This window comes from Heptranchias perlo, chromosome 45 (genome assembly GCF_035084215.1).
Source record: "Heptranchias perlo isolate sHepPer1 chromosome 45, sHepPer1.hap1, whole genome shotgun sequence".
Classification (NCBI taxonomy): Eukaryota; Metazoa; Chordata; class Chondrichthyes; order Hexanchiformes; family Hexanchidae; genus Heptranchias; species Heptranchias perlo.
In genome coordinates, this window is record NC_090369.1 from 2,911,347 (window position 1) to 2,923,613 (window position 12,267).

The 12,267-nt window shown below is 51.0% G+C and overlaps 1 protein-coding gene across 1 annotated transcript in view; it reads right to left on the bottom strand.

The window, feature by feature from the left end:
• Nucleotides 1-12,267, bottom strand: part of kdm5c (lysine demethylase 5C) — a 60,812-nt gene that overhangs the window by 23,001 nt on the left and 25,544 nt on the right. Inside the window, exons 10-17 of the mRNA XM_067976237.1 lie at nucleotides 11,530-11,649; nucleotides 10,623-10,781; nucleotides 7,219-7,400; nucleotides 6,103-6,265; nucleotides 4,051-4,170; nucleotides 2,473-2,667; nucleotides 957-1,138; nucleotides 90-214 (exon numbers count right to left, since the gene is read on the bottom strand). Of these exons, the coding sequence (XP_067832338.1) occupies nucleotides 90-214; nucleotides 957-1,138; nucleotides 2,473-2,667; nucleotides 4,051-4,170; nucleotides 6,103-6,265; nucleotides 7,219-7,400; nucleotides 10,623-10,781; nucleotides 11,530-11,649 (1,246 nt within the window). The remainder of the gene's footprint in view (nucleotides 1-89; nucleotides 215-956; nucleotides 1,139-2,472; nucleotides 2,668-4,050; nucleotides 4,171-6,102; nucleotides 6,266-7,218; nucleotides 7,401-10,622; nucleotides 10,782-11,529; nucleotides 11,650-12,267) is intronic.

The following is a 12,267-nucleotide window of genomic DNA, read 5'->3' on the forward strand; positions in this document are numbered from 1 at the left end:
GATACAGGGGGGGGGGGGGGCAGCAGAGTCCACTCGTCAGGGAGTTAACCACAATGCAGCATCCAGGTCCTAAATAAAATGGTCCTTACTTTTCTTCTGCTTGCCCTCCATCTCTAGAGCTGTCTTCACTTTGCTCGCCCATGTATCAAAGGATTCTGCTCGGATCTTGAGTTTGTGCAACATGGCTGGGAGCTCATCAAGGGTGTACCGATACCTGCCGAGAACAAACAGGTTAGTTATTTCCCCACATAGGGTTACTCCCTTCTTCTCCTGAAGGCAAAGTCCCACACAGGGGTTCAGCTCCACAGGTGGCGAGCACTCCTGTACCTACACCACGTTTAGATTCCTTATTTACAAGCCTGGACCATCAGAGGGGCACTATAACCAAGTCCGAAACAAAGCTCTCTACTCACTAAATGCTAGGTGAGATACAGAGTAAAGCTCTCTCTACACTGTCCCGTCAAACACTCCCAGGGAAGGTGCAGCACGGGTTAGATACAGAGTAAAGCTCCCTCTACACTGTCCCATCAAACACTCCCAGGGCAGGTACAGGGTTAGATACAGAGTAAAGCTCCCTCTACACTGTCCCGTCAAACACTCCCAGGGCAGGTACAGGGTTAGATACAGAGTAAAGCTCCCTCTACACTACCAGGTCAGGTTCAGCAGTAACTAGTGGCTGGAACCTGCAAACTACATCGCGATAACTAACAGCGCAAAATTGAATGGGAAACGTTGACAGAAAAGATAGGACCATAATCATGACAACAGAAAGTAAGGTTTGTGAACAGGAAGTAAGCACTCTATGCCGGATTGTGTAAATAGACGTGTCAGTAGGATGAAGGGCCTCCACCCACAATATTAAACAGTCTCAGGCACCTGCCGTGCATGGCAAACATATTCTGTTTTCATTCGACATTGAGGAATGACCGTGGACCACGTCAGCGGGGATTTCATACCTCAGGTAGTGCTTGTTGGGAGGGCAATTGCATAGATCATCAATGTGGTAGAGGCACACCAGTCTCTCGGGGCAGTCGTAACATGCCAGAGCAGACAGGAAGCAGGTGGTCTTGCATTTGTCGCATTGCCTCTCGTCATCTGGCAGCAGCTCAAAAGCTTCGCGTTCTGCTTCAGTGATGCCCTGAAAGACAAAACGCACAGACCTGTTAGGCAGCAGATGGTCGGTGGGAACTGGCTGGTGCAGCGGGTTAAAACTCCGGCCTTTCACCTGTGAGGTGTGCTCAACTCCAGGCCAGATCAAAGGGATGAAGGCGTCTCTCTCTGCTCGTTGTATGGGATTCTTACGAAATGAAGTTGGGACAGTCTAAACCCAATTTGCATTTATACAGCGCCTGTAACGCAGTAAAACCTCCCCAAGGCACTTCACAGAAGCTTTATCAAACAAAATCTGACAACGAACTTCATAAGGAGATATTAGGGGTGACAGATGACTGAAAGCTTGGTCAAAGAGGACGATTTTAAAGGAGAGGGGTGGAGAGGTTTAGGGAGGGAATTCCAGCGGTTAGGGCCTAGGCAGCTGAAGGGCAGAGGAAAACAGTATAAGATTCCCCATAACATGGTAAAAACTAATATTAAACTGGCAATTACAATCAGAGGCCACAGTAAGGGCTGGTGTGGGATGTTTCACACCGACACAGCAGGGCCGCTGAGCAGGTGACTCTGCATCTAATCCACACCGTACCTGCCCTGGGAGTGTTTCATGCGACAGTGTAGAGGGAGCCTTACTCTGTATCATTCATTCCTAAGGTATTCGGAGCTCAGGGGGGACGAGAGGAGATATTTCAGAGGATTGCAGTGCTGTCAGCTAAAAGTGTATATTATACAGTAGAATCACTGAATGTACTCAGGAACTGTACCCAGTCTGCAGTGCAGAAGTTGACAGCTTCAGCGAAGTTGTAGCCTTGATTGAAACCACTGTGGTAAGCCCTGGGGAAAGTGCTGTACCTGCCCTGGGAGTATTTGATGGGACAGTGTAGAGGGAGCCTTACTCTGTATCTAACCTGTACTGTACCTGCCCCGGGACTACTTGACGGGACAGTGTAGAGGGAGTTTTACTCAGCCTCAAACCCATGATATACCCAGACACTGAGTGCCTGTAATGGTGGGCCTCTAATATCTCCTCCCTGTGACTGGTGTTCACGCGCGACCCTAAGTAATGAGTAGTGGTGAATAATTTGACAACAAGGAAAGGAGCAGCAAGGCCAAATCTAATCCTGTAGCCGAAGGCCACTCGCTGGTTTATGATCGGAAACAGGAACCCTCCGAACTGCAGGCCAGCAGACCAAATGTAACACCCCAAACTGTTTGCCCTACCTGAGATCAGCTAATGCAGCATAGATATGGGGCCAGGAATCTGGGACCTTCCTAGTTTAGAACTAGCTGCCTGTGGAAGCGATCGTACAGACTCTCACTGAAACCAGCCCAGCAAAGCCCTCCTCTTCCAGCCAGCCATACCTTCTCCAGCAGCGCCTTCCTGAGCTTCCTCTCCTCCTGCACCATGATGAACATCTCCTTGTGCACTGCCGCCGCCAGGTTGAGGTCCAGCTTCTCCGGGCAGGCCGCCATCTTGCAGATCAGCTCCTCGTGGGAGAAGACGCAGAACCTCCGCAGCCGCCTGTAGTGCTCTATACACCGACGGCCCGCGGGCAGCTGGCGGGATCGGGAGGAGAAAATGGATAAATACCAAATCACAACCGGAATGGCACCACAAGTGTGTGTGTGTATAACCGAACACGCGCACGGCTTTGGGGGGGGGGGGGGGGGGACGACTGAGCGTGTGTGAGTGAATGAGAGAGAACACGTGTAAGTGTTACTGGGCACGTGCAAGTGAGAGCGAGCGTGCGTCAGCGCGAGCGGGCACGTACGAGCATCGTTACTGCCCTATTAGATTCAGCGGCCAATCATGTCACCGGGGTGGGATCTTGCTGTGCGCAACATGGCTGCTGCATCTGCCCAGATGACGACAATCACCGCACTTCATTCTACGTAGAAGTTTAGACATTTGAGGGACTTGACAAGGTGCTATATGACTGCAAGCCGCTGTGTTATTTAAAGTAGGACAATCGACGCCAATCTGAGCATTTAATTGGCGGGTTTTAAAAAGCCTGTTCAATAGCGGAGGGTCGGGACACCGAGGGGGAAGGTGAGGAGCTGGAGCAGATGGTGCGAAGAACACACTGAGGATACAGGGAGGGGGAAAGAGTATGTAGGACAAGGTACAGAGATCACAAAGCGAGTGGACAGGTACAAAAAAATAATTAACAAGGCTAATAGAATGTTAGTCTTTATGTGAAGGGAGAGGGGGCTGGAACACAAAGGGGTGGAAGTTATGTCCCCCAGTTATATAAAGCGCTGGTTAGACCCCATCTGGAGACGCTGTGTTTCAGTTCTGGGCACCGCGCCTCCGGAAAGATACACTGGCCTTGGAGGGGGTGCAGCGCGAATTCACCAGAATGATACCGGGGCTAAAAGGGTTAAATTACGAGGACAGGTTGCAGAGACTAGGCTTGTATTCCCTTCAATAGAGAAGATTAAGAGGTTGATCTGATTGAGGTGTTTTAAGCTGATTAAAGGTTTCGATAGTGTATATAGAGAGAAACTATTTCCTCTGGTGGGGAGAGTCCAGAACAAGGGGGGGCATAACCTTAACATTAGAGCTCAGCCGTTCAGGGGTGATGTCAGGAAGCACTTCTTCACACAAAGGGGATTGGAAATCTGGAACTCTCCCCCCACAAAAAGCTGTCGACGTTGGGGGGCAATTGATAATTTCAAAACTGAGATTTTGTTGGGTGAGGGTATTAAGGGTTACGGAACCAAGGCAGGTAAATGGAGTTAAGATACAGATCAGCCACGATCTATTTGAGTGGCGGAACAGGCTTGAGGGGCTGAATGGCCTCCTCCTGCTCCTACATTCTTTCCTAAGGTATTCGGAGCTCAGGGGGGACGAGAGGAGATATTTCAGAGGATTGCAGTGCTGTCAGCTAAAAGTGTATATTATACAGTAGAATCACTGAATGTACTCAGGAACTGTACCCAGTCTGCAGTGCAGAAGTTGACAGCTTCAGCGAAGTTGTAGCCTTGATTGAAACCACTGTGGTAAGCCCTGGGGAAAGTGATGACGAACTCTCCTGCACACTGGTTAGTCCTCACCACCTGAAATAAACCAAGAAACACAGAAAGCTTGCTTAAAATTCATATACATGTCTGGCGAATGTTTGTGCTGATGAGGAGTGTTCGTGCAGCGAATGAAAGAGTTTTAGTCCCAGGACAGGTGCAGCACGGGTTAGATACAGAGTAAAGCTCCCTCGACACTGTCCCATCAAACACTCCCACGGCAGGTACAGGGTTAGATACAGAGTAAAGCTCCCTCTACACTGTCCCATCAAACACCTTCAGGGCAGGTACAGGGCTAGATACAGAGTAAAGCTCCCTCTGCACTGTCCCCTTCAAACACTCCCAGGGCAGGTACAGCACTGGTTAGATACAGAGTAAAGCTCCCTCTGCACTGTCCCATCAAACACTCCCAGGGCAGGTACAGGGTTAGATACAGGGTAAAGCTCCCTCTACACTGTCCCATCAAACACTCCCAGGGCAGGTACTGCACGGGTTAGATACAGAGTAAAACTCCCTCTACACTGTCCCATCAAACACTCCCAGGGCAGGTACAGGGTTAGATACAGAGTAAAGCTCCCTCTGCACTGTCCCATCAAACACTCCCAGGGCAGGTACAGGGTTAGATACAGAGTAAAGCTCCCTCTACACTGTCCCATCAAACACTCCCAGGGCAGGTACAGGGTTAGATACAGAGTAAAGCTCCCTCTGCACTGTCCCATCAAACACTCCCAGGGCAGGTACAGGGTTAGATACAGAGTAAAGCTCCCTCTGCACTGTCCCATCAAACACTCCCAGGGCAGGTACAGGGTTAGATACAGAGTAAAGCTCCCTCTGCACTGTCCCATCAAACACTCCCAGGGCAGGTACAGGGTTAGATACAGAGTAAAGCTCCCTCTACACTGTCCCATCAAACACTCCCAGGGCAGGTACTGCACGGGTTAGATACAGAGTAAAGCTCCTGCTAATCATCTCAATATGCATGTTAATGCCAACCTCAACAGGACCAGTTTAACAGTTCCATTTCCCATACCACCCTCCCCTGGTCTCGGAGAAAGGGACTAAAAATCATTAACACCACCGAATATGGGCAGTTGAGGAGCCAGCTGTTACTGTAACAGGTATCTCACTATAGCAACACACATGTTAATTGATACTGCAGCAGGGTATCTCATTACAGAAGCACACACCCCCTCAGATGGTACTGGTATGGTCCCACACATGCAGATTGGGGCAGCCAGAAACTGGAGGCAAGGACGCACATGCACGCGCACACACACAGAATAGTGGACTGTGCGCACACTGGACAATACGCCAGGCCATCTGGGGAAAACACGTCCTCACACAGAGGAAATATTTAATGTATTTATTTGTACAATATTTCCAATCAAATTAGTACGAGTGGGTGACTCTCCCGGTCCATCCTACTTATAATATTTATTAATTGCAGTCTATCGCCGGCAATGTTTTGGAAAGTCTTTTGTTTTGTCAAAGGGGGAATCCTCAACAAGAAGAATTTAATTTTTTTTTTAACAACACTGGCAATTTTATTTCTTTCAAATAAAATCCCTTTCAAGTGGTGTGATGGAAGCAATAGGCCATGGGTTACAGGCCAGAGGGCCCAGATTCCATCCTCGCCCCGTGGCGAGCCAGCTGCTCTCAGTCGGGGCACTATAGTCGAGTCCCTGGGTTAGAGAAGGGGGCTGAGGAAGAGAAGTAAATCAGCCAGGGTTCCCCAATCTGCGATTCAGTCACTCCTGCTGAAGAGTTGACGTGTGCAGTGGTTGGGCAAGAACAAGACTGGTCTCGGCTGCGACGTCCTTCATTGCTGGACACCCGGCCGAGACACTCTCCCGCCCGGACCCGCCTTGGGCGAGGGACGGGAGGGCGGCCGAAAGCCGAGGAACCGTCCCCCCGGCCTTCACACGGAGCGGGGGGGGGAAATGGTTAAAGGCTCTCGCGACATATGCTTACGGGTACTCCGTGGGACATCAGTATGTTGGGGTTCATGATGGTGACCAGCTGGTGGAGGAGGTCGGGCTGACTCTCGAACAGCTCCGGCGTCAACTTCTTCATCACGGCCTCCAGCTGCTCAGCCGCGTACGAGGGAACGCCGTACCAGGTCTTGGGTTCTCCCCTGAGGAAAAGATCGGGGGGTTGATGAACACTGGTGCCGAATTTCCCGTTGGCCTCCCCACCCCCCCCCACAACAGGGAGGCCCAATACTTGCTCTCTGAGGGCTGTACAACTTGCTTTTGGCTGCAGAGAGTTTTTCTTTTAAGATCACGTATAATTTTGCAGCACAGAAACAGGCCGTTCGGCCCAGCAGGTCTACGCCAGCGTTTGTGCCACACCCCTCTTTATCTCACCCTATCCCTCTATTCCTTTCTCCCTCATGTGTTTATCCAGCTTCCCCTTAAATCCATCGATTCTATTCCCCTCAACCACTCCATGTGGGAGCGAGTTCCACATTCTCACCGCTCTCTGGGTATAGAAGTTTCTCCTGAATTCCCTGCTGGGTTTATTACTGACTGTCTTGTATTTATGGCCCCTAGTTTTGGACTTCCCCACAAGAGGAAACACCTTCTCTACATCTACCCTTTCATAGGTCATCCATCAGCCTTCTCCTTTCCAGAGAAAAGAGCACCAGCCTGTTCACTCTTTCCTGATTGCTATAACCTCTCAGTTCTGGTATCAACCTTGTGAATCTTTTTTTTGCATCTTCTCCGGTGCCTCTATATCCTTTCTATAATATGGAGACCAGAACTGTGCACAGTGCTCCAAGTGTGGTCTAACCAAGGTATATGGAGACCAGAACTGTGCACAGTGCTCAGAGTGTGGTCTAACCAAGGTATATGGAGACCAGAACTGTGCACAGTGCTCCAAGTGTGGTCTAACCCAGGTATATGGAGACCAGAACTGTGCACAGTGCTCCGAGTGTGGTCTAACCGAGGTATATGGAGACCAGGACTGTGCACAGTGCTCCAAGTGTGGTCTAACCAAGCTTCGATACAAGTTGAACATAACTTCTCTGCTTCGACGTAACAAGGCTCTGTGTTAAGGCCGAGTCTTGTTACAGACAGGACTCACCAGTGGAGGTAGTTGATGGAGTAGCTCCAATGGTCCTCGATGTGCCAGCAAAAGGCAGCAAAGCACATGCCCACATACAGCCAGGGGACCTTCATCCCAGAGATGTCTGCGTTAATATGGCACAGGATGGACTGGTCCAGCACAGGCATCACGTTCAAGTTCCAGCCACATCCTGTGTACTGCTGCAAAAAGTTGGGAGGTGGTGGGGGGGGGGGGGGAAAAGAAACTGGTTAATTGCTGAAATAAGGCCTGGTAGACACAGCCGTGCAAGATTAATTAAATCAATACTTTATTACTGGAAAATATTAAATATTTTTTTTTAAAAAACGCACAAGCAACCGATCATTCAATTGGTAAAAGTAACATGCACAATCTGGAAAGCGCTGCCTGAAAGGGTGATTCGATAGTAACTTTCAAAAGGGAATTGGATAAATTCTTGAAGGGGGAAAACACACAGTGCTTCAGGGGAAAAGAGCAGGGGAGTGGGATCAATCGGACAGCTCTTTCATACAGCCGGCACAGGCACGATGGGCCGAACGGCCACCTTCTGTGCTGTGCGATTCTACGAGACCAGGAAGCTTCTGGTTTCGGTTCCTTTCGCTGAGCTTAGCTGGTACGAGCAGCCGGCCTCAGTGCACCCTGGGTTAGGAGTTTTTTTTTAAAACAGAGGCTGCTGAACGTTATCCAGCGATCCCGGCTGTGAAGGGCGGATGTAGCTGGAAGATTGGGCTTAGCTTTCATGCCCCCGCAGCCAAGCAGTCCGTCAACACTCATTGTCCTCTCTCCCTCTCCCCTCACCACTGGCCCCCCCATGCGCTGGCATTCCCTTCCTAAGTCTCTCCACCTGCCTCCCCCGCCTGTGTGATCCTCCTTAAAACCCACCAAGCTTTTGGTCACCCCCTCCAGATATCAGTATGTGTCGGTCGTGGCTCAGTGGGCAGCACTCTCGCCTCCGAGTCAGAAGGTTGTGGGTTTGAGCCCCCACTCCGGAGACACGAGCACAGAATCTAGGCCGACACTCCAGTGCTGCACTGACAGAGGCGCCGCCTTTCGGACGAGACGTTAAACCGAGACCCCTGTCTGCTCTCTGTGGCGGACGTAAACTATCCCGCGGCCACCATTTCGAAGAAGAGCAGGGGAGTTCTCTCCAGTGTCCTGGGGCCAATATTTAGCCCTCGCCCAACATCACTAAAACAGATGGTCCGGTCATTATCACATTGCTGTTTGTGGGAGCTTGCTGCGCGCAAATTGGCTGCTGCGTTTTCTACATTACAACGGTGAGTACGCATCGGAAATAAAAAGTACTTCGTTGGCTGTAAAGCGCTTTGGGACGTCCTGAGGTTGTGAAAGGCGCTGGACAAATGCAAGTTCTTTCTTTTTTACTCATTGCTGTGCCCGTGAAGGGGTCTGGGACGTTATTCTATGTTTTCTTTTATTCGTTCACGGGATGTGGGCGTCGCTGGCGAGGCCAGCATTTATTGCCCATCCCTAATTGCCCTTGAGAAGGTGGTGGTGAGCAGCCTTCTTGAACCGCTGCAGTCCGTGTGGTGACGGTTCTCCCACAGTGCTGTTCGGAAGGGAGTTCCAGGATTTTGGCCCAGCGACAATGAAGGAACGGCCGATATATTTCCAAGTCGGGATGGTGTGTGACTTGGAGGGGAACGTGCAGGTGGTGTTGTTCCCATGTGCCTGCTGCTCTTGTCCTTCTAGGTGGCAGAGGTCGCGGGTTTGGGAGGTGCTGTTGAAGAAGCCTTGGCGAGTTGCTGCAGTGCATCCTGTGGATGGTGCACACTGCAGCCACGGTGCGCCGGTGGTGAAGGGAGTGAATGTTTAGGGTGGTGGATGGGGTGCCAATCAAGCGGGCTGCTTTATCTTGGATTGTGTCAAGCTTCTTGAGTGTTGTTGGAGCTGCACTCATCCAGGCAAGTGGAGAGTATTCCATCACACTCCTGACTTGTTAAGAGTGCTCTGTAAATGCAAATCGGAGTTGCTGCCATCGTCAAAGGTCACGTGCGAAAAATGAAGTACTGAAACACAGCTGGTGCCTGTAGACCCGTACCTCGCAATGCAACAGCGCCTTCAGGAGAGGCGGGGAGAAAACGGGGCAGACAGGGGTTGTGAGGGGGAAAAGAGAGGAGAGGAAAACAGATCAGAACCGGTACTGAACATCTGCTCCAGCGGTGAGCATGTGCAATGAAGAGAAGCACCACTAGATGGCACCGTGTCGCTAGGATTCAATTCAGGAGCACAGAACAAGGGCAAGCATCACCTGTACAAAGCATGGCCAATCTACCCGCCTTACAGATTCTACCCCACTTATCAGAAACTTCTCCCCGACCGCCCCTTCCCCCACAAAGTCAGAGAGGAGGGGGGCGAGAGAGAGAGAGAGAGAGAGAGAGAGAGAGAGAAAAGAAAAAGACTTAGCCCAAGCTCAGGTGAACATCTGTTCTCATTAAGAGGAGGGAAGCCATGGGAAAATTTTCACCCAAAGGGTAATAAAAAGTTGTACAATAATCTACCAGGGAAGGATGCAGAAGCCGACAGCACAAAGGGCGGGTCAAGATGCAATTAGATGTGTTTCTAGAGAGAGGAGGCATTAAAAGGATGAAAAAAGACTTGCGTTTATACGGTGCCTTTCATGACCTCAGGACGTCCTAAAGCGCTTTACAGCCAATGAAGTACTTTTGAAGTGTAGTCACGGTGGTAATGTAGGAAACACGGCAGCCAATTTGCACACAGCAAGCTCCCACAAACAGCAACGTGTTAATGACCAGATAATCTGTTTTAGTGATGTCGGTTGAGGGCTAAATATTGGCCCCAGGACACCGGGGAGAACTCCCCACCCCCACTCCCTGTTCTTCTTCCAATAGAGGTTGTGGGATCTTTTACGTCCACCTGAGGGGGGCAGACGGGGCCCCTCGGTTTAACGTTTCATCCGAAAGACGGCAACTCCGACAGTGCGGCGCTCCCTCAGTACTGCACTGGGAGGGTCAGCCTGGATTATGTGTTCAAGTCTCGAGAGTGGGGAATCAAACCCACCACCTCCTGACTCGGAGGTGAGGGTGCTACCAACTGAGCCACAGCTGATGGAGGTAGTGGGATTTCTCTATCCATTGGTTCTGATTACTTTTTGGGTTCCTAATTGCGCTGTCATGCCTGTGAACATGCCCACCCCAGTCCTTGACCATCACCTACTCCAATGCCACCCCCTTACAGCAGCCATCTTCAAATGGCTCCCGTGCTGGAAGCTGACTGCGCACTCCTCCTGACACCCTCATTTACGTCAAGATCACAGCTCGCAGGCGTAACGGAGAACGATAAATTGGTTGCAGCCCTCTGGAGTCTGCTCGGGAAATGATTTGCTGGTTTAATCGTTAATCTCGCAAAGTGCTCTGCCCACAAACCTCCTCTTCTGGCGCCAGCTGCCGCCTGCCGCCCTTGGTCGGGAAGCCGCTGCCGAACTCTTTGGAGTGGATGTCGGCTCCGTATTCCACCGTGACGTCCTCTTCGATGCTGCTCACCAGGCGCCAGAACTCCTTCTCCACCAGCTCCGTCGGGACCATCTACAGCGAGACATGGGGATGAGAGACCCCGAGGGGGAAAAATTGAAAAAAAAAGTTACACAGCCAGTCCACGATGTATTCGGAAGCTCAGGAGGAATAAGGAGCCAGTTTTGCGGTGTCGATAAAATAAGAGTTAAGTGCTCTCCTCCGATAGCTCGGAGTTGAAGCCGCCATCTCTGAGACTTACCGGCCACAAAGGTCACAGGTTCAATACCCCTGATTGGTTACGGAAGTAGCTGATCAGCCAGGACTCCTGCCCCCTCACCATCCAGTGACACTCCCCCCAAAGGCTGGTGCGCGCGCGCGCGCGCACACACACACACACACACACACACACACACGCACACACACACAGTGAGGTTGGGGGAGGAGGCTGTGATGTCCTCCAGTCCAGCAACTGCCAGACACTCCGCGATCAAAGGTTGCACGTCTGGGTCATCCCTGGACACGTACTTCAGAAGGGAGTCCGGGATATCGGGTGTGGGGGTGGAAATAAGCCAGAAAAATTTGCCCAGAGGTACTGCGAGCATGAACACCTGTAACAAGGTCTTAAACTTGTTTGAGGCTCCAAGCTTAAGGGAGACAAAACTTCGCCGGGTGACTCCGCTTTCAGATCTAAGAGGGGACGAGTATCCGCTCTGTTGTCACCCCATCTAGCGCTCCTAATGCATGGCGCTGTGCACTGCGCCCACACCACACTCTGATGCCGACCCCCCCACCCCGCAAAAGCAACCTGGCACACACTTACATGAACCGGCATATTGAAGTAATCGGATTTGAAGGTGTCCGCCATCTCGCCGAAACTCTGCAGAGTGTATTCTCTCGTCGCTTGTTCAAACCCGAAGGCCTCGGGCGGTTTCTTACACTCCTGAATAACGGGCAGATTTATTGTTCATTAGGCAATGTCTTACAGGGCAGCTAAAAAGAAAAACTTCTTTACAGGTGACTCCTGGTCCCGAGGGGGAGGGGGGAAAACAACAGGAAACATAGCAACTTGCAAACACTTGACACGACGTCAGTATGTAAGAAACAAGCAAGTGAATCTCCACGAACTGTTCACTGACCAGTACTACTGCGATTCTCTTCAACTGTCCCCTCAAATTGATCCAATGCTGCCATCCCCAGTGACAGACCTGGACCCACCAGTACTGTACCCCAGTGTTATACAGTGAGAGACCTGGACCCCCCAGTACTGTACTCCAGTGTTATACAGTGACAGACCTGGACCCCCCAGTACTGTACCCCAGTGTTATACAGTGAGAGACCTGTACCCCCCAGTACTGTACCCCAGTGTTATACAGTGACAGACCTGGACCCGCCAATACTGTACCCCAGTGTTATACAGTGACAGACCTGTACCCCCCAGTACTGTACCCCAGTGTTATACAGTGACAGACCCGGACCCACCAGTACTGTACCCCAGTGTTATACAGTGAGAGACCTGGACCCCCCCAGTACTGTACCCCAGTGTTATACAGTGACAGAC